Below are 21,613 nucleotides of genomic sequence, written 5' to 3' on the forward strand. Positions count from 1 at the left end.
CGGGATCTAAGTACCCAAATATTTGATATGAGAGGAGGACTATCGGAAAGGAAAATTCTGTTGTATGCGCTCACAGCTTTTGAGACATTGAGCGAGTTCCCGTAAAATTATGGGTAGAGTGGTTTGAGGAGGTGAAATAAAGAAAATAAGGTCATTTTCATATGCTGTGATCTTATGAATGATTTTGCCTGTATCAAAGCCAGTTATAGCAGCATTTGCACTAATAGTGCTTAGGAATTATTCCAATGACACTAAAATTTAGTGGGGACGGGACAACCCTGGTGCGTTCCATTGCTGTTTGGGTTAATGAATCATTTTTTGCACCCTTTGTAGACAGTGGCCATTGGGTTTGAGCATAAGCCCCAATCCTTCTCCAAAATTTCAATCAAAAAAAGAAATATTTTGTGGTACTATAAAGTATATTCTGCAGCAATAACCCCCAATATTGGTGTCAGTGTCTGCAATTATAACACCCAGCAGCGATGTCGGTGTCCGCAGTAATAACCCTCAATACTGGTGTCAGTGACTGAAATACAATATCTTCCAACTTTAGACTTTTATAATACACGTGAAACTCGAAAAATTAGAATATCGTACAAAAGTTCATTTATTTCAGTAATGCAACTTAAAAAGTGAAGCTAATATATGAGACTCATTACATGCAAAGCAAGATAGTTCAAGCCGTGATTTGTCATAATTGTGATTATGGCTTACAGCTCATGAAAACCCCAAATTCACAATCTCAGAAAATGAGAATATTACATGCAATCAATAAAACAAGGATTGTACATAGAACAATATCGGACCTCTGAAAAGTAAAGAGCATGCATATGTACTCAGTACTTGGTTTGTGCCCCTTTTGCAGCAATTACTGCCTCAATGCGGCGTGGCATGGAAGCTATCAGCCTGTGGCACTGCTGAGGTGTTATGGAAAACCAGGATGCTTCAATAGCGGCCTTCAGCTCTTCTGCATTGTTCGGTCTCACGTCTCTCGTCTTTCTCTCGGCAATGCCCAGGTCAGGCGAGTTTGCTGGCCAATCAAGCACAGTAATCCCATGGTCATTGAACCAGGTTTTGGTGCTTTTGGCAGTGTGGGCAGGTGCCAAGTCCTGCTGGAAAAGTCAGCATCCCCATAAAGCTTGTCTGTGGAAGGAAGCATGAAGTGCTCCAAAATCTCCTGGTAGACGACTGCGTTGACCCTGGACTTAATGAAGCACAGTGGACCAACACCAGCAGATGACATGGCTCCCCAAATCAACACAGACTGTGGAAACTTCACACTGGACTTCAAGCATCTTGCAGTGTGTGCCTCTCCATTCTTCCTCCATACTCTGGGTCCTCGGTTTCCAAATGAGATGCAAAAGTTGCTCTCATCAGAAAAGAGGACTTTGGACCACTGAGCAACAGACCAGGTTTTTCTTTAGCCCAGTTAAGACGCTTGTGACATTGTTGTTCAGGAGGGGCTTGACAAGAGGAATACGACATTTGAAGCCCATGTCCAGGATCCGTCTGTGTGTGGTGGCTCTTGATGCACTGACTCTAGCCTCAGTCCACTCTTTATGAAAATCCCCAACACTTTTGAATGGACTTTTCCTGACAATCCTCTCCAGGCTGCGGTCATCCCTGTTGCTTGTGCACCTTTTTCTTCCACACTTTTCCCTTCCACATAACTTTCTATTAATGTGCTTTGATACAGCACTTTGGGAACATCCAACTTCTTTTGCAATTACCTTTTGAGGCTTTCCCTCCTTATGGAGGGTGTCAATGATGGTTTTCTGCACAACTGTCAGGTCAGCAGTCTTTCCCATGATTGTGATTCCTACTGAACCAGACTGAGAGACCATTTAAAGGCTCAGGAACCCTTTGCAGGTGTTCTGGCTTAATTAGCTGATTAGAGTGGGACACTTTGAGCCGAGAATATTGCACCTTTTCACAATAATCTAATTTTCTGAGATTGTGGATTTGGGGTTTTCATGAGCTGTAAGCCATAATCATCACAATTAAGACAAATCACGGCTTGAACTATCTTGCTTTGCATGTAAACAGTCTATCTCATATATTAGTTTCACCTTTTAAGTTGCATTACTGAAATAAATTAACTTTTGCACGATATTCAAATTTTTTTGAGTTTCACCTGTATGGGACAGTCTGGATAAGGGATCATATGGTGTGTTGTACACATCACAGTAAAAAGTTGGTGTGGCTACATAGGGCTGAACATTGGGCGTGGTGAGCCTATGCCTAGTATACACTACACAAGGGGTAGGCAACCTTTCAGAGGTTGAGATCTACCTGGACAACATGGAGGAAAGCAAAGATCCCTAGGAAGGGGGAGGAGGCACTAGGCAGTGCCCTTACAAAAATGAAAGAAAAGCTCCCAATAAAAAGACGGCATGAAGAACACATAGTGTGTCACTGTAGTGTGCTCTGCCCCTCTTCACATCACCCCCTACAATAGTGTCTTCTGCCCCCCCTTCACATCCCTCCCCCCACAGTAGTGTCCTCTGCCCCCATAGCAGTGCCCTCTGCCCCCCTACCCACACAGTAGTGTTCTCTACCCCCCCAATGCAGTGCCCCTTCATATCACCCCCACCCACTTTAGTGTTCTCTGCCCCCCATAGCAGTGCCCTCTGCCCCCCCCCCCACCCGAAGTAGTGTTCTCTACCCCCCAAACGCAGTACCCCTTCATATCACACCCACCACTTTAGTGTCCTCTGCCTCCCCCCCCCCCCCACATTGTTCTGTATTACAATGTAGTGCCCTCTCAATATCACTTCTCCCCCCCGCCGTAGTGTCTTCTGCCCCCCTCCCCCACAGTAGTGTCCTGTACCCCCCAGTGCTGTGTCCTCTGCCCCCTTTACATCACCACTCCCCCCCCCCTAATGTCCCTGCCCCACTACAGCTGGGTCATTTGCCCCACCTTCACATCACCCCCCACTGTAGTGTCCTGTACCCCCCAACGCAGTGTCCTCTACCCGACTTCACATCACCCTTCCCTACTGTAGTGTCCTCTTTCCCCCTCCCTCCACATTAGTGTCCTGTACCTCCCCCAATGCAGTGTTCACTGCCCTCTTCACATTGCTCCCCCACAGTAGTGTCCTCTGCCCCCTTTCCCCCCCCCCCCCATTAGTAGTGTTCTGTACCCTCCCAATGCTGTGTCCCTTACCTTCTTCACATCCTCACATCCCCCCCCCCCCCCCCATTGTAGTGTCCCCTGCCCTCATAGTAGTGTCCTGTAAGCCCCAGGTCTGTGTTCCCTGTCCCCCCCCCAAAAAAAAATTAACAGAGCAACAGAGGCCATGGAGAAGCAGAGCCATGGTCATGATCCACCTGTGGAGTCCTCGTGGTTCACCGGTTGATCACGATTGACGGCATGCTGACCCCTGTACTACACACATTTGTAGCAGTCCTTTTACTACGAGTACAAATGAGCTCCATGTTAGGGTTGTAAGGGCCAGGTGGTACAGTTTGTGCAATGGATACTTTTTAATAAATATGAACATTGGCTTTTAATGGTGAGCAGCTCCCCCCCCTTCTTCCGCAAATATTGGGATATTGCTTAACTTTTTATGTAGGTGATTATTTGTTGGTTTATTTGAATATATATTATTATACACTAGTGAGTGCTTTACGTAGTGTAATCAAACCCAAGTCATTATAAACGGTCAATATATGGTATATTACATTGTGTGCATACTCGCTCATCCCCTTGAGCATTAATTTTCAGAAGATTGCAAAAAACCTGGTTGATCTTGCTGTTCACTGCCCCTCCATGTCTGTCTCTCCACTTCAGACTGTTAGTCTATCTCAATCTCACTTTTGGACATTCTGATTCTCTGTTTGTCATTCTTAAAGGTCCCCATAGGGACCAGCCAGCTTCTCATTCCACTATCATCAGGTGGATTCCCCACTCCAGCACTCAAGCCTATAGACTCAAGTACAAGGTGTAGCAATCATGCATACAGAGATGGACGCGGTCCTCCATCTTGTTAAGGGTCTTCCATCTTCTATCATGTCCTACTCCCAAATCAGCTTTCCTCATCCCCCCTCCCTCTCTCGTGAGTGACATGTGGTCTGTTTGATGCAGATCACAGGCAGCAAACTCATTGGGAGGGCGTCATGGTTCTAAATCACACACTATCTGGTGCCCCTCTGTCTAGGAAACTCTTGCTAGCGAAGGGCTCGTCAAGCCATAAACCAAGTCCTTCACTGAGCTCCAAGGCATTCCAGGGAGTCGTAAAAACAGATTTACATTTAAAAACTCACTTTTTCATATAAGTTTATACCTTCAAATAGGACATAATTACATAAACGTGGAGCCCATATTCAGATGGCTCACTTTGAGACCAGTCTCCTGGTATTTTACACCCCCTATCTGACATATACAGGAGAGCAGAAAATTATATCTTCTGAACCATTCAAACAGATGTCATATTTCATATCTAACCATTCAGCAGATGTGTCTGTATGTTAATCTACTAGTGGCAAGGCTGCTAAATGCACTGAGATTAATTTATGAACCATAATATGAGCTATGAGCATTTTTGGTCATAGCTTGGGTCTCCTCCTACAACTCCCTCCCCAAATGAGGCGATTGGTTTACTGCTCCAGGGAGACACCATATGGAGTTGCTAGAAAAAGCTGAGTTGTGAGAAGTTGAAGAATCTTCCTTTTTTAACAGAACTAACAGTGGGAGATAAAAGCATCCTTTTGGCTCTGAAACTTGGAGGCTGCTTAAACCAAGGCTGACTGGCAAGTACTCTTATCTAAATTCCTTTCTGTTATCTCTTTGCTGTGCTATTGCTTTCTGTATATTTATATATAGATATTGGCTACATCTTTTTCTGTAAATATTTTTATTGCACCCGTTTGACCTTTTTAGTAATCTTACTTTCTGAAAGTGTTGAACTGTTTCTACAGCTCTTTCATGCAAACTAAAGCACCCCTGTCTCTGAAGAACGCTACTGTGTGTTTTAATCGTCTGAATACATCTGTCTGCTGTGACGTGTATACAAACGATTATTCAAACATCATAGTGTTATTACTGATATTGGTGAGTTTCCTCTTTCTCTGTACAAAAAGGAGGTGGTGGCAGTGTGAAGGGTTAATTGCGTAATTAACCTGACCCAGTAACAATCGCTCTCAGGCTGCAGATACACAGATTGTGGTCCATTAGCTGTGTGCAGGGTGCAGCTGGGCGTGGCATTGTTACGCACGTGACAGCGCGGCTTTAGATTGACTAGTCCTTCGGTCGCGAGTTTGGTGAGAAGGGCTGGGGTCTGAAGCCGCTGTCGTCACACAAGTTTCCACTTTTCCCTGTCAAAGTGCACTCTATCGCATCTGTTTTTCAGATTTGCAAGGCTGACCCTATTTACTATGTTTTACAAGGTAGTCATTCAGGCCTGTTCAGTCTGTTGCAAAGTTCTTCAGGCACCCTGTACATTTTGTCAAGCTCTCTTTTTGCCTGTGGTTTGACCTGTTAGGAATGGACAAAACTGCAATCCAAATCCTCAGTTGGACTGCTTTTGGATATCCCAATTTACCTGAATTACTTCATCTTGTGTTCTTGAACGTACAATGAAGAAAATTATTTTTGACTTAACATAAAATCTTTTTCTTGGAGTACAGTAAAAGACATGGTCCCTCCCCTCAGTTCGAACAACCCACTCCTACTATTACGTTGCTACAAAGCTGTGGCATACTGTGAATGGGAGGAATTATACTATGCTGTCCTAAGAGTTTGCTTTCCAGTGCCCAGTCTCCTAGCAGTATAACCTAGCTGAATGAGTTCATCCAGTGTCCCTTAGGTCTTGTTAAGATGAGGGGGCAGTTGGTCGGTCAGTTGAACCACATGTAAGCAGGTGCTGTCTGCTTTCTCCACTGTAGGTGGCGCGCGGCCAGAGTGGTGTTGCAGATTGAGAGGAAGTTAGGAGAATCCTGGTTTCTCTATGATTTCTGGCCCTTAGAGACCGCATTCCAGCTGGCTATGCTGCATCCAGCTGACCCAGGTGACCATCTTGCGTCAGCAGAGCCTTTTTAGGTGCCTGCCCCCATGCTTTTTGGTAAGTTGATAGTGTGGGGAAAGAGCACCCATCTGTCAGGGAAAGTGATAGTGTGGGGAAAGAGCACCCGTCTGTCAGGGAAAGTGATCAGTGGTAAGGAAAGTAGGGACATGCCATCCTTTATCGGAAACCTCCCCCTTTGGGTTCTTACAGTTCAGGCCATGTCACGTTCTGCCCTTAGAGACAGAAGCTGTTAGTGCATCTTATCCGCTATATTCTGCAAGCTGCACAGAACTGTGAATGTTACCTGCTGGGTGGTTTGTATACTTGGGCTGCTTCATCAATACAAGCCTTGTTATTTGCAAACATTTGTCATGTCAAAGGTACATTGATCACATTTTAACAAACCGTATGAGAAAATCCATATGTCTGCATCACAAGAGCAGGCATAGATGGATGAAATGGCAATGTGAAAACTTCACTGTTCAGAAGACAAAACAGGAAGATACACAGGAGCAGATCTCAATTCACAGATCATCCCTGTGGATGAGGGGTTCTATGGATTCCTAAACACTAAGTAACAAACAAGTGAAAGCTTGAAAAAAGAGTAAGCCACTCTCCACAACATTCATAATTTTTTGAAGGACCCTTGTCAATCCAGGCAGCTCATCTGCCACAAGGTATGTAACCTGATACAGGAATTTATCTCAGGCAATGTCACGGCCTTTAAACAAGCAAAAAAGAGCTGAACATGAAGAAGGTGGTGACACTTCAATATACAAACCGCAGACTTCTTTATTGTTCATCCCACAAGAATAAAAAGGCAGCAATACAAGCCTTTGGGAACATCAGTAGACACATTTCACACTCCTTTAGTGCTTCATTGAAATGCATCTACTGATGTCCCCAGAGCCATGTTTTGCTGTCTTTTTATGCTTATGGTATGAACAATAAGGAAGTCTACATTTTTTTGAGCAGTGTACAAAAAACAAAGGAACAGTATAAATATCTATACTGATATGAACTGGGTAATGTGTTAGGAATGTAAGCATACCCCATCGTTTGATGGAAATGAAAATTATCAACCTACAGAGGAATGAATTCAAAGATACCCCAAAACTCAAAGTGAAAAAATTATGTAGCAGGCTAGTCCATTTTGCTGAAATTTAAATGCAGCAACTGAAAGTGGTACTCAGTAGTTTGTATGGCCCCCACATGCTTGTATGCATGCCTGACAATGTCAAGGCATGCTCCTAATGAGACAACGGATGGTGTCCTGGGGTATTTCCTCCCAGATGTGGACCAGGGCATCACTGAGCTCCTGGACAGTCTGAAGTGCAACCTGGCGGCGTCGGATGGACTGAAACATGAAATCCCAAAGGTGTTCTATTGGATTTAGGTCAGATGAGCATGGGGGTCATTCAATGGTATCAATTCCTTCATCCTTCAGGAACTGCCTGCATTTTCTCGCCACATGAGGCCGGGCATTGTCATGCACCAGGAGGAACCCAGGACCCACTGCACCAGCGTAGGGTCTGACAATGGATCCAAGGATTTCATCCCAATACCTAATGGCAGTCAGGGTGCCATTGTCTAGCCTGTAGAGGTCTGTGCATCCCTCCATGAACATGCCTCCACAGATCATCACTGATCCACCACCAAAACGGTCATGCTGAACAATGTTACAGGCAGCATAACATTCTCTACAGCTTCTCCAGACCCTTTTACATCTGTCACTTGCTCAGGGTGAACCTGCTCTCATCTGTAAAAAGCACAGGGCGCCTGCCAATTCTGGTGTTCAATGGCAAATGCCAGTCGAGCTCTGTGGTGTTGGGTAGTGAGCACAGGGCCCACTTAGAGGACGTCGGGCCCTCAGGCCACCCTCATGAAGTCTTTCTGATTGCTTGGTCAGAGACATTCACACCAGTGGCCAGCTGGAGGTCATTCTGTAGGGCTCTGGCAGTGCTCATCCTGTTCCTCCTTACACAAAGGAGCAGACACCGGTCCTGCTGATGGGTTAAGAACCTTCTATGGCCCTGTCCAGGTCTCCTAAAGTAACTGCCTGTCTCCTTGAATCTCCTCCATGTTCTTGAAACTGTGTTGGGAGACACAGCATACCTTCTGGCAATGGTACATATTGATTTGCCATCCTGGAGGAGTTGGACTGCCTGTGCAACCTCTGTAGGGTCCAGGTATCGCCTCATGTTACAAGTAGTGGCACTTACCCTAGCCAAATGCAAAACTAGTGAAAAACAGTCAGAAAAGATGAGTAGGGAAAAAAAGTCAGTGGCTTCCACCTGTAAAACCATTCCTGTTTTGGGGATCGTCTCATCGTCGCCCTTCTAGTACATCTGTTGTTAATGTCATTAACACCAAAACAGCTGAAACTGATTAACAACCCCCTCTTCTACTTAACCTCCTTGGCGGTCTGATAATGTCAATATTTTTGAATGTCAAAGCATGGCCATTGTTTTTCATGGAAATTTTGATATTTTATATTGTAGGCCTGTGATTCTTAGGAATAACTCACTTAAATCTGTCCAAACAAAAGTCTAGTTAACATCCCGAGCATGATAAAGTTTGAAACATGAAATCATGAATTATAATGTAATAATTATTAAAAATAAGAATTTTAATTCAATAATGTAATCAAACCAAAAACACTGAATTTGCATAGCAATCACATGATCACTGGGTCCTGTTCACCGGGATTGTCATTCCGCTGTGTCCGCTAGGCACAGCAGTCGCAAGGGGGGGCCCCCTTGTGTTAGTACAGCCAGAGTGACGTATGGGTATGCCGCTTTGCCTGCAGCTGCCGCCTGGCCGCAGTACATTGCGGGCTGGCTGGAAGTCGTTAACTAATCATTCTTACTGCACTACACCTTACCTACTCATTATGGTTTTCTTGAGTGTTTTCGCAGATTACTTATACAGTTTCTGCAAATGGGAAAGTAATTTTTTAATCCAGGTGTTTTAAAAGAGATTTGTTAGGAAGCAAATTCCTTAAATTCCTGAATTTACACCTGACACAACTGTCACGTTAATTTTTTTTTTGTATTCTAAGGATCTGATGAAGGGGACTTGAGCTTGGAAATGTGTTAGCCATAAGCCCTATTACAAACTGTGCACACTGTTGGCTGGCATCAGCATTTGTGGAGACATGTAAAGACTTTAAGTATCTGGCCTGATGGTGCCTGGTTTAGCCCAGATGTGATACTTTTTATAAGCATTTTATTCTTCTAATTTCATGAGTAGCATTTTAGAAGTATTTTTTTAACAAATACAGACACCGTTCACAAGTACAAGGTGCTTTGTCTATTTCTTTGTCGTAACAAGAAGTGCCTAAACAAAGACCCTCATTGCAGGATCACCAGGTATACTTTAAATGAAAGCGGCTTACTTAAAATATTGAAAACAACTTTTTAAATTTTATTTTATTTACTAATATTTTATGTCGCATGTGAGAATCAATTGGATTTACTTAATACTTTAATAGTCCCAGTGGATACTTCTAGTTGAAAAACTGTACTTGGTCATACTGTATTTCATTCTTTTATTTTTTATTTAAAAACAATTGTTATTTTCCCAATGTTGTATGACTAGAATTTTTGTAGTGTAATTAAAACACTGTGAAAACCTGTAAGGTGCTCAAGTTCTGCTAGCTATAGTATGTTGTGCAGTTTTGGCAGAGCTGCTTCCAATCAAGATATTACTTGCTTGAGTTTCACATATGTCTCTTTTTCAGGTGTCTACTTTCACCGATTTAATGCCAAACATGAAATGTTTTTTGTCACACCTTCAAGAGAGAAACTTAGTGCAAAACAGCATCATTGTGGAACAGGTACAGACACCACAAAAGCAGATTTATATAAATTAACCGCTAGCCTACAGGGCACTTATACCCCCTTCCTGCTCAGGCCAATTTCCAGCTTTCAGCGCTGTCACACTTTGAATGACAATTGCGCGGTCATGCAACACTGTACCTATATGAAATGTTTATCTTTTTTTGTGACAGAACTTTATTTTGGTGGTATTTAATCACCTCTGGGTTTTTTATTTTTTCTTAAACCAAAAACCACTGAAAATTTTGAAAAAAAAAAGGTTTTTCTTAGTTTGTTATAAAATTGTGTAAATAAGTGATTTTTCTCCTTCACTGATGTGCGCTAATGAGGCTGCAGTGATGGGCACTGATAGGCTGCACTGATGGACACTGATAGGTGGCATGGTGGGCATTGACAGGCATCACTGATGGGCACTGATAGGCGGCACTGACTGGCACTGATAGGCGGCACTGACTGACACTGATAGGTACTGATAGGTGGCACTGACTGGCACCGATGGGTGACACTGAAAGGCAGCTCAGATGGGCACTATGTGGCATTGATGTGCACTGGTAAGCACTGATATGTGGCACTGATGGGCACTGGCACATGGCACTGTTCAGCACTGACAGCTGGCACTGATGGACACTGACAGGTGGCACTTCTGGGGCCACATTGATCATCAGGGTACACTGATCATCAGTGCCCTGATGATCAGTGTAATGTCCTCTCCGCAGAATGCCGATTACTGGCTCTCCTCTCGAGCTGTCAGCGTGACAGCTTGGGAGGAGAGAAATGCCGATAACCGGCATTTCCCTGTTTACATGTGATCAGCTGTGATTGGACACAGCTGATCACATGACCGAGCCGACATCTTCGGCTCTTTCCGTGGATCGGTGATCTGCTGTGTCCGAGGGACACAGCGCACTGCCGATCACCGCGCTGCGCGGTGAGAATGGGAGGAGAACGAGAGAACCACCTTGCGCCCGTCATTGGACTATATGGCGGACGGGAGGTGGTTAAAGGAAGACTACAACTTTAGGGCCCATTTGCACTATGCATTGCATTAAAGCATCTGGGTTAGAACAGTGTGTAATTGTGTCTGAAAGCACTGTGTAAAAAGGCAGCCCATTATCTAAATGGACTGGCAGCACATCTTCATGCAAACAAAATGGGCTAACATTTTTGTTAACCGCACTCTACAATGCACAGCATGTGTATTTTAGGTAAGGTGCATTGCATGCTACTGTAGTAGGTTGTTGCGAAACCCCAAGATAGCACCACACCTGCGATCGTGTGTTGCTGCGTGTTAAGGGTGAATGGACCCTTGTCGTTGTCCAAAGTAACCATTCAGGTTCCCTTTTTTCCACCCTCTGCAGCTCTGAGAGGTCATACCTAATTAGGCAGAGGTGGTTGGGCATGCGGTCTGCAGCCATATGTACAGTTTTCTTCTGTTAGTCCTGATATATGGGCAGCTGGGAAGCCACTTTCTGGGAGCTTGGCTTCATTTTTTTTTGCCTTGACATATGCCTAAGCTTTTAAAATTTTAATATTTTACTTTTTATTTTTCAGAACCTTTTTCTGAATGAGAGCTCAAGCAAATTACTAGTGTTTTTACAAGAAATAATATGTAACCACATCTTGAGAATACAAAAACAGTAAGTTTTCATTTTTACTTTGTGTACAACATATTTATATACAGCAGTGTTTCTCAACTCCAGTCCTCATGGACCCCCAACAGGTCATGTTTTCAGGATTTCCCTCAGATGAAACAGCTGTGGTAATTACTAAGGCAGTGAAACTGATCAAATCACCTGTGCAAAATAATGGAAATCCTGAAAACATGACCTGTTGGGGGTCCATGAGGACTGGAGTTGAGAAACACCGATATACAGTAATGTATGCTTTCCATTGATATCACAGCTTTTTGTACAATGCTGTACTATTTTTGTAGTTTATATTTTTTATAAACCTGTTCCTCTAAAATTAATGACACCACCTTGTTGCTGACTAGTATACTAACTATTATGTATTTAAAGTAGAACTATAGAAAACGTGTTTTTCATTTTGGATAGAGTAAGGGAGAGTTATAACCCCTGTCCGTTTTTTTTGCCATCTCTGTCCCATGTGGGAGGTTTACTTTTACTTCCTGTCCCATAGCAAAAACAGGAAGTGAGCAGAAATTACTGCAAATAAAGGAAATCCCTTGGGGCCCCCACCCAGGTCACCAAAACTAGTGTCCCCATTAGAAGATTTTCCCTCTTACTTTTCTGAGGGTAGCCCAAAATGTGTGATATATTATTTTTTTTTTTTTACGTTCACTTTCAATGATAAAGGACAAATAGAATCTCCCTAATGGGGGGATGCAGGCAGCAATAAATACTTGATGCGTATTCTAATCCATCTCCATTCTGTCCAAAACAAAAAAAAATTATTCAATTATATCTTAAGGATGCGTACAGGTTTTTTTTACCTTGGATAAAGTAGGGGTTATTGCTGTCTAATTCCTTGCTGGGGGGGTCTCCTTTTTTCTCCTTATGATTTTTGACACCAGACAGGAAGTAAGAGAAAGCATATGTTTTTTGAGTTATGACAGTGAGAGGAGATCATCCAATAAGAACACAGATTCTTATGACAACTCTCTAAGATCGGAATTTTGTTCACTTTGGAAATATTTCTTTGCATTACCCATTGCACCTCCATGACAGGAAGTAAAGTGACATTTCTCTATTTGGACACACAGTGGAAAAACAAATGACAGGGGATTTAAACCCACCCTTCTGTTTGTAAAACTAAGAGAAAAAAAAACTTTTGGCTTCATATACATTTTAGCTAGTCCCCGTCCTCCCACAGTACATTTACTGCAGGTGGGTGGCACGGGCAGGCTGGATCAAGTACATGTACGTCATCCAGCCTGTTCCAGATTTAGGACGTGCACGCTACTGTGCTGTGATCCAGTACAGCACTAGTTTAGCATCAGGTTCTGACCAATGAATTTGAGCCTGAACCTAATGATCGGCTGTAGCAAAGCACAGCATGTTTCAATGTTTGTAAACACAGGTACAGGATCTGCACTGTTCTTCTCTCCCAGCGCTCTTTTCGGTTCAGGGAGAGAAGAAAGCAGAACCAGTGAAGAGAAACAGTACATTTACATTTGCATACACCTAGTTGGGTACATTTAACTCTAAATGCCATTCAATTAACCCTTTGATTGCCCTGTGTGAGTGTCATTAATACAGTGTTCAGCGTTTTTTTTTAGTGATCACTGTAATAGTGTCACAGGTGACTTCAGATAGCATCAGTGTCCCTCCCAGCTAACTTTAGAGAACGTCAGATCGCTCTCCACACGCAATCCACATTTACCCCTTGATTGCCGGCAACACTAACCGTGCTACACTATAATCACATTTACTAGTATAGTGTCTGAACAGATCAGTATCTTGATCACGATCAGAACTATACCAGTGTCCCCAATAGTATAGTGTCCCTAAAACGCAATGTTAGTAGTATCAAGCCCCATTCACTGCCACCACGTGTTTAGTTTCCTCTCCTTCCCCCTAAAAGTGCAGTGTCAGTATAATTTCTGATCACTGCCACACTTTATACATTGTGCACAAAATCTCAGTGTTAGGAAGATCAGGCCTGATCTCTGCTAGAACTAGCAGATACATTTTATTTTTTAGCGTGCAACCTCTCCCAGACAGCCAGGAGCTCTTTTACCCATAGTTGCACTAGGTACCTGTAAATTTATTGCATACAATGTCTCAAAGGTACACTAGTGAAGAGGCCTGCAGGATTTTGAGCACGACAGTGTAGAGCGAAGGGAAAGCTTCACTGTCAGAATATGAAAAGAACACAGAGGGATGCCAGAGTAAGTGCAGTATATTGGCAATTCCGTTTATTAAAAATAAGCTAATTGGGAACTCACTGTTAGACAGAAATGATTTTGCATGTAAACTCATGTGAGGAGGTCCCCATGGTGATCCGGTGGATGAAGTAGTCATCCCAATGCAGACAAGAGCAGCAGTGTGTGTCCAGTCGTTGCTGGAACCAGCATGGAACGCAAAGATGGTGTGGTACCGGACGTGATGACACCAAGGAGATGTCACTCTGTACGGGGGGGGCGGTAATGCATTTCGAAGCTTCTGCTTCTTTTTCAGATATGGGGACATGACCTCAAACAAACTGGAGGAAAGTTCAAAACTAATCTTAGAAAGTATTATTCTACTGACTGATGCATTGAATAAACTTCCAGGTAATGAGCCAGTCAACAGTAAATGGCTTCAAACATGCTTGGAACAAACCTAGATCTATACTCAGAAAAAAAAAAAGTCTTCTTTTTTTTCTTTTTCTGCCGTCACTTTTCTGTTTCTCTGTGTCCAAGATTATAATCTTTATGTGGGAGGCATAGGTGTAGGACCAAGTGATGAAGCCGTATTTAGCTGCCTAAAAGCTAGAAATTGGTACAAAAAAACTGTCTTTGAATTGGCTGTGTATAATGTCCTCCCTGGTACTCTGACACAAAAGTCACCCAAAAAGATGTTATGTCTGTAGTCAACACAGAAGGAGACACCTTTTTTTTTTTTTTTTTTTTTTTTTTTTTTTTTTTTTTTTTTTAACAGCAGGACACTGTATAGGGCACACAATTTTGCACAAGAAGGGTCTCTAAAGATGTTAGGTAGTCATAAAACTGTCTCACATTTTAAGATACCCTAAAATCTATTGCTGGAAAGGTTATTGTTCTGAAAAGCTTAGCTACAAAAAAAGTTAAAAAAAAATTGTTTTATTGCATTAATGTTTTATTGTTACTGTGTGTTATTGTTAAATGTTGTTTGCTTTGCAGGAATGCTGATCAGCTGCAGCACTGATCTGTGCATTCTAACAGCAGCAGGGTGCTGTTCTCGGAATACATACGTCAACCGTAGAAGGAAATTTCACATCCACAGTTGAAAAAAAACATGTATGCCAAAGCATTAGCAGCGTGAGGTGGTCAGTGGGTAGTAGCTCCTATGCTTCGGCATACTTTTTTCACTTTTTTCTGGCCAAGATTATTTATCCACATCAAGACAGGCTGCATGCAAAAAAGAGCATTACATGTATGCCCTACAGTAGGAGGCTGGGTGGATGTGTGGTGGAAGCTTCTAATGTTGGGCATAAAATAAAATTTTAAAAAGGGTTTTTTTTGGAAAAATACCAAAAAAAAAAATTTTTTTTTTACACAAAGTTGTCATATTAATTTCTTACACATGCAATAGAAGAAATTTTAGTGAGCGCTACCAAAAAGAACAACAAAGAGTATATATACATATATATGTAAATACGTCTATACACACATACATACAAACATGTATGTATATGTATTCAAATAAATAAGCAGCTGATACACCGAAAGGCAACCAAAAAAAACCTCCAATAGTATATATGTATTCAAATAAGTTGGTGCAGCGCTAAATGATAATACATATTAGTAAACATACTGCCATGCAATTTCAAATAAATGTGGATAGGTGGTATCACCTTAAGGTGATTAATCGTGATATATTTAGTTCAAAATAATCGTGTGGATCAAACAGAGATCACAATTCCAAAGTGTGTGGACGTCCTGATCCGGGAGTGACAACAGGTGCAAGCCAAACGAATGGATAAAAAACGCACTCACCAGATGTGCGTTTAAAATGCACAATAATAAATCCTGCGTCATCAGGTTATAGAAAGGTCATCAGATCTCGGGTCAGGTTACCATACGAATCACCATCCCAGCTCCACAGAAAAGGTCACCAGAAACCGCTACCAGGTATCACCATCAGGGTCATCTATCCTCCAAATGGGCACTGTGAATGATGACACACAGAGTGCCCAATGAGAGACCACATAGTGTGATATTGCTTAACCACTTGCCTACCGGGCACTTATACCCCCTTCCTTACCAGGCCAATTTTCAGCTTTCAGCGCTCTCACACTTTGAATGACAATTACTCAGTCATGCAACACTGTACCCATATAAAATTTTCGTCCTTTTTTTCACACAAATAGAGCATTATTTTGGTGGTATTTACTCACCACTGGGTTTTTTATTTTTTGCACTATAAATGAAAAAAGACCGAAAATTTTGAAAAAAAATGAGTTTTTCTTAGTTTTTGTTATAAAATTTTTCAAATAAGTAATTTTTCTTCATATATCTTCACCAAAATTTATACTACTACATTTGTTTGGTAAAAATAACACAAATCAGTGCATATTATTTGGTCTGTGTGAAAGCTAGAAAGTCTACAAGCTATGGTACCAATCATTGAAAATTGGTCACACCTGATGTACCGATGCCCTATCTCATTTCTTGAGGCCCTAACAAGCCAGAACAGTACAAATACCCCATAAATGACCCCTTTTTGGAAAGTAGACATTCCAAAGTATTCAGTAAGAGGCATGGTGAGTTTTTTGAAGCTGTAGTTTTTTCCAAAAATTCTTTGGAAAATTAAATTTTATTTTTTTTTTTTTTCCCAAAAAAATTGGCATATTACCAAGTTATTTCTCACACACAGCAAAGGCATACTTGCAACTACACCCCAAAATATTTTCTGCTGCTTCTCCTGAATATAATGATACCAAATGTGTTAGACTTTTGAACATCCTGACCACATAGAGAGGCCCAACATGCAAGGAGCATCAACAAGTGTTCTAGGGACATAAATTACACATCTAACATCTTCACTACGTATTACAATTTTGAAGGCCTTAAAGCACCAGGACAATGGAATTACCCACAAAATGACTCCATTTTGAGAAGCAAACACCCCAACCTATAATCCATGAGGTATAATGAGTCTTTTGAACATGTCGTTTATTTCCAAAAGTTTTCGGAATATGCGGGAAGAAAATGAAAATATATTTTTTTTACACAAAGTTGTACATTTATAAGATATTTCTAAAGCATAGCATGTAAATACCACAAAATACACTCCAAAATACATTTTGCTACTCCTCCTGAATATAACGATACCAAATGTGTGAGACTTTTCCGCAGCCTCACCACATAGAGAGGCCCAACATGCAAGGAGCACCATCAGGTGTTCTAGGGACATAAATTGCACATTTAACATCTTGACTACCTATTACACTTTTGAAGATCTTAAAGCACCAGGACAATTGAATTACCCGCAAAATGACTCCATTTTGAGAAGCAAACACCCCAACCTAACTTCCATGAGGCATAATGAGTCTTTTGAACATGTTGTTTATTTCCAAACGTTTTTGGAATATGCGGGAAGAAAATGAAAACTTATTTTTTTTCCACAAAGTTATCCATTTATAAGATATTTCTAACACATAACATGTAAATACCACAAAATACACCCCAAAATACATTCTACTACTCCTCCTGAATATAACGATACCAAATATGTGAGACTTTTCCGCAGCCTGACCTCATAGAGAGTCCCAACATGCAAGGAGCACCATCAGGTGTTCTAGGGACATAATTTACACATCTAGTATCTTGACTACCTCTTACACTTTTGAAGGCCTTGAAGCACCAGGACAACTGAATTACCCACAAAATGACCACATTTTGAGAAGCAAACACCCCAACGTATATTCCGTGTGGCATAATGAGTCGTTTGAACATGTCGATTATTTCCCAAAGTTTTCAGAATATGCGGGAAGAAAATGAAAACATATTTTTTTTTACAGAAAGTTGTTCGTTTATAAAATATTTCTAACACACAGCACGTAAATACCCAAAAAAAACCCTCAAAATACATTCTGCTACCTCTCCTGAGTATGGCAATAGCAAATGTGTGAGACTTTTCTACAGCCTGGCCATATACAGAGGCCCAACATCCAAGTAGCACCTTTAGGCGTTCTAAGGGCAAAAATTACACATCTAATTTCTTGACAACCTAAAACACTTTTGATGGTTTTGGAGGACCAGGACAAAGGAAGCACCCACAAAATGACCCAGTTTTGGAAAGCAAACACTCCAACGTATTTTTTAAGAGGCATAATGAGTCTTTTGAACATGTCGTTTTTTTCCACAAGTTTTCAGAAAATGTGGAAAAAAAATTAAAACTTTATTTTTTTACACAAAGTTGTCGGTTTATAAGATATTTCTAACACATAACATGTAAATACCACAAAATACACCCCAAAATACATTCTGCTACTCCTCCTGAGTATGGTAATACCACATGTGTGAGACTTTTCTACAGCCTGACCACATAGAGAGGCCCAACATGCAAGGCGCACCATCAGGTGTTCTAGGGACATAAATTACACATCTAATATCTTGACTACCTATTACAACTTTGAAGGCCCTGAAGCACCAGGACAATGGAATTACCCACAAAATGACCCCATTTTGAGAAGTAAACACCCCAACATATATTCTATGAGGCATAATGAGTCTTTTGAACGTGTCATTTTTTTCCACAAGTTTTCGAAATATGTAAAAAGAAAATGAAAACTTTTTTTTTTTACACAACGTTGTTCATTTATAAGATATTTCTAACACATAGCATGTAAATACCACAAAATATACCCCAAAATACATTCTGCTATTCCTCCTGAGTATGGCAATACCACATGTGTGACACTTTATAAAAGCCTGGCCGCATACAGAGGCCCAACATCAAGGTAGGTGTTCTAGGGACATAAATTACACATCTAATTTCCAGACAACCTATCATTTTTGAAGGCCCTTCATATTTCTAACATATAGCATGTACATACCAAGAATTACACCCCAAAATACATTTGAGAAAATGGTAAGCAAAAGATTACCTGTGGTTTTAGTAGTGCAGTTGTCTACAGAGGAGAGCATTGATCCAGGCAGCAGGCAGGGATGTGGTCAGCTACATCAAAAGCAATTGTCCAGGCAGCAGACAGGATTATTGTCCATTGTCAGTACAGGAAGCAGGCAGATATATCATCAGTGCAGCCAAACCATTGGTCCAGGCAGCAGGCAGAGATGTGGTCAGCAGCCAAAGGATTGTCAAGGCAGAGACACAGCATAGCCAAAATATCAGTCCCAGTAGTAGGCAGGAACATGGTCCATGGTACAGGTAGCAGGCAGAGGCGTGGTCAGTTCATGTGTCAGGCAGCGGCATGTTGGCAATAAGTTGGCAGCAGGCAGAAATATCAGGTTTAGGGCCCCGTCAGCTAAGACAGGGGTAGAGGCTTCGTCCCACCCATCTCTTCGAAGCCTCCGGACTAACAGACCCTTTTTCGGGAATTATAAAACCCAGAGAAAACCAAAAACTTAGTTTTCTCCACTCCGAAAAACTATTCTGAAGCCCCTCACATATGTGAGACCCCTGTATTATTTTGAATCATAATACTACAAAAGCAGGGCAAAAGAACAGTCCAAGCGGCGGGCAAAAAACGTGGTCAATTAACAAGCCGAGGTCAGTTCTGATGGAAAGCAGAGGCATCGTCAATAAACAGGCCAGGGTCATTTCCAGAGCAGGCAGAGATATGGTCAGTTTAGGCGGCAGGCAGAGGCGTGGTCGAATAACAGGCCAGGGTCAGTTCCAGAACAGGCAGTGGTATGGTCAGTTTAGGCAGCAGGCAGTGGCGTTGTCAAATAACAAGATAGGGTCATTTCAGGAGCAGGCAGAGGCATGAGGAGTGAATGGCAGGAAATTCATAATTACGTTTACCATACTTCACTAATATTTTACAGAAGTATGGTAACGGCGGAAACAGTAACCTATGCAGAGGCCTGGTTGGGAAGGACACTGAGGACAATAAAAGCTGGTGTCTCGTCTAACTCCTCTTCTGGTGCACACCCGACATTTTTTTTGACGTCTTTGACCTCCTTCTCTGCGAGGGACTTTTTCAGGAAAATGCTGTTCCTGGAGTCTACTCACTACATCTGAGTGAACACTTTCTGGTGGGCCTCCAGGGTACAAAAGGGCAGTGACAATTTCTTCCTGATACCAAAGAAAGGACATGGGTGTCTCGGTGGATTTCCGGTAGATTATATATGTGTTATAAATGGCCAAATTAAAAAAATAAATGGAGACTTTTTTATACCAATGGTGGGTTCTTCTTACAGCAAGGTAGGGCTGGATCATCTGATCATTGAAGTCAACTCCCCCCATGAATAAATTATAATCATGGACACATTCTGGTTTTTGGAATGTGCCATTTCCTCTGGTGATTTGCACGTGGTTGTCATTATGAATTGATGAGAGCATGTAGATGTCTCGTTTGTCCCTCCACTTCAAAGCCAATATCTCTTTGTTCCGCAAAGTCACCGACTCCCCTCTCTGTAGTCTTGTGTTCACCAGCCTTTGCGGGAATCCCTTCCTATTCGATCTCACGGTGCCACATGCTAGTGTTCTCCTTCGGTGAAGATTGCGGAAAAGGGGTAAGCTGGTGTAAAAGTTATCAACATAGAGATGATAACCCTTTTCAAAGAGTGGAAACACAAGCTCCCAAACAACTTTTCCACATGCTCCAATATAATCTGGGCATTCAGGGGGATGCAGTTGGCTGTCCTTTCCTTCGTACACGTGGAAGGTGTACACGTACCCCGTGGCTCTGTCGCATAACTTATAAAGTTTAATCCCATATTGGGCCCTTTTGCTGGGGATAAACTGCTTGAAACTCAGCCTGCCATTGAAGGGGACAAGTGACTTATCCACGCAGATGTGTTTGTCTGGGACAAATAATTGGGCAAATTTATCAGAGAAGAAATTAAGGAGTGGCCGAATTTTATATAGTTTATCATATTCTGGGTCTTTTTGGGGAAGGCACTGGGTGTTATCGTTGTAATGCAGGAACCTCATGATCATTTGATATCTTGTTCTGGACATGACTGATGAGAAAACTGGCATGTGATAGATTGGGCGGGTAGACCAGTAGGAGTGTAATTGATTTTTTTTTGTGAGTCCCATATTAAATGTGAGGCCCAAAAATGTTTTAAATTCCTCCACTGTCAACTGCTTCCATTGATAGGGACGGGCATAACATGAATCTGGGTTTGTAGCTATGAACTGTTGGGCATAGAGGTTACACTGGTCCACAATTAAATTTAGAAAGTCATTGGTAAAAATTAAATTAAAAAAATCAATAGGGGCAAAATTTTCTGTGTTTACCTGGACTCCTGGCTGGGCAATAAAAGGGGGGATGTTAGCTGCTCCAGAGTTAGAGGGAAGCCATAGGGGGTTTTGAAGGGCATATGGAAGAGTGGCATGGGTCCTAACCCTTTGGGGCTGAGGTAACACCTGACTAGGACCTGGTCTTTCTTGACGTCCTCCATTTCTTGTGGAAGCCACTGCTCTGCTAGTGGATGCCACCGCGCTACTTGTGGTAGCCTGCTCCTCACCAGAACGCCTTCGTTTGATGGGCACAATTTCCTCCTCCTCCGATGATGATTCTGTAACCGATCCACTGCTTAAAACGGGCTCATACTCCAAATCAGAACCACGCTCATAATCCAAATCAGAATCATGCTCTGAGAGCTCCCCGCTGCTCTCGTCGGTCATGGATAAAATTTGGTACGCCTCCTCGCAAGAAAATAATTTTTTGGACATACTGGGGCAGTTGAGGCTGCACTGATGGGTGCTGATGAGGCTGCACTTGTGGGTGCTGATGGGGGTACACTGCTAGGTCCTGGCGAGGGTGCGCTGATGGGGATCCACTGATGAGAGTGCACTGACGGGTGCTGATGAGGCTGCACTTGTTGGTGATTATAGGGGTGCACTGCTGAGCACTGATGAGGGTGCGCTGTTGGGGGTGCACTGATGGGTGCTGATGAGGCTGCACTAATGGACACTGATGAGGTTGCAC

The 21,613-nt window shown here is 42.3% G+C and overlaps 1 protein-coding gene across 1 annotated transcript in view; it reads left to right on the plus strand.

Annotated features, from left to right (window-relative positions):
• The window catches only part of TERT (telomerase reverse transcriptase), a 192,456-nt gene that overhangs the window by 58,395 nt on the left and 112,448 nt on the right, over positions 1–21,613 (plus strand). The window contains exons 7-8 of the mRNA XM_089655257.1: positions 9,748–9,843; positions 11,396–11,481. Coding sequence (XP_089511383.1) covers positions 9,748–9,843; positions 11,396–11,481 — 182 coding nt within the window. The remainder of the gene's footprint in view (positions 1–9,747; positions 9,844–11,395; positions 11,482–21,613) is intronic.

Source organism: Staurois parvus, unplaced genomic scaffold (assembly GCF_062004578.1).
Source record: "Staurois parvus isolate SC_StPar_1 unplaced genomic scaffold, SC_StPar_1.0 ptg000829l, whole genome shotgun sequence".
NCBI classification, from domain to species: Eukaryota; Metazoa; Chordata; class Amphibia; order Anura; family Ranidae; genus Staurois; species Staurois parvus.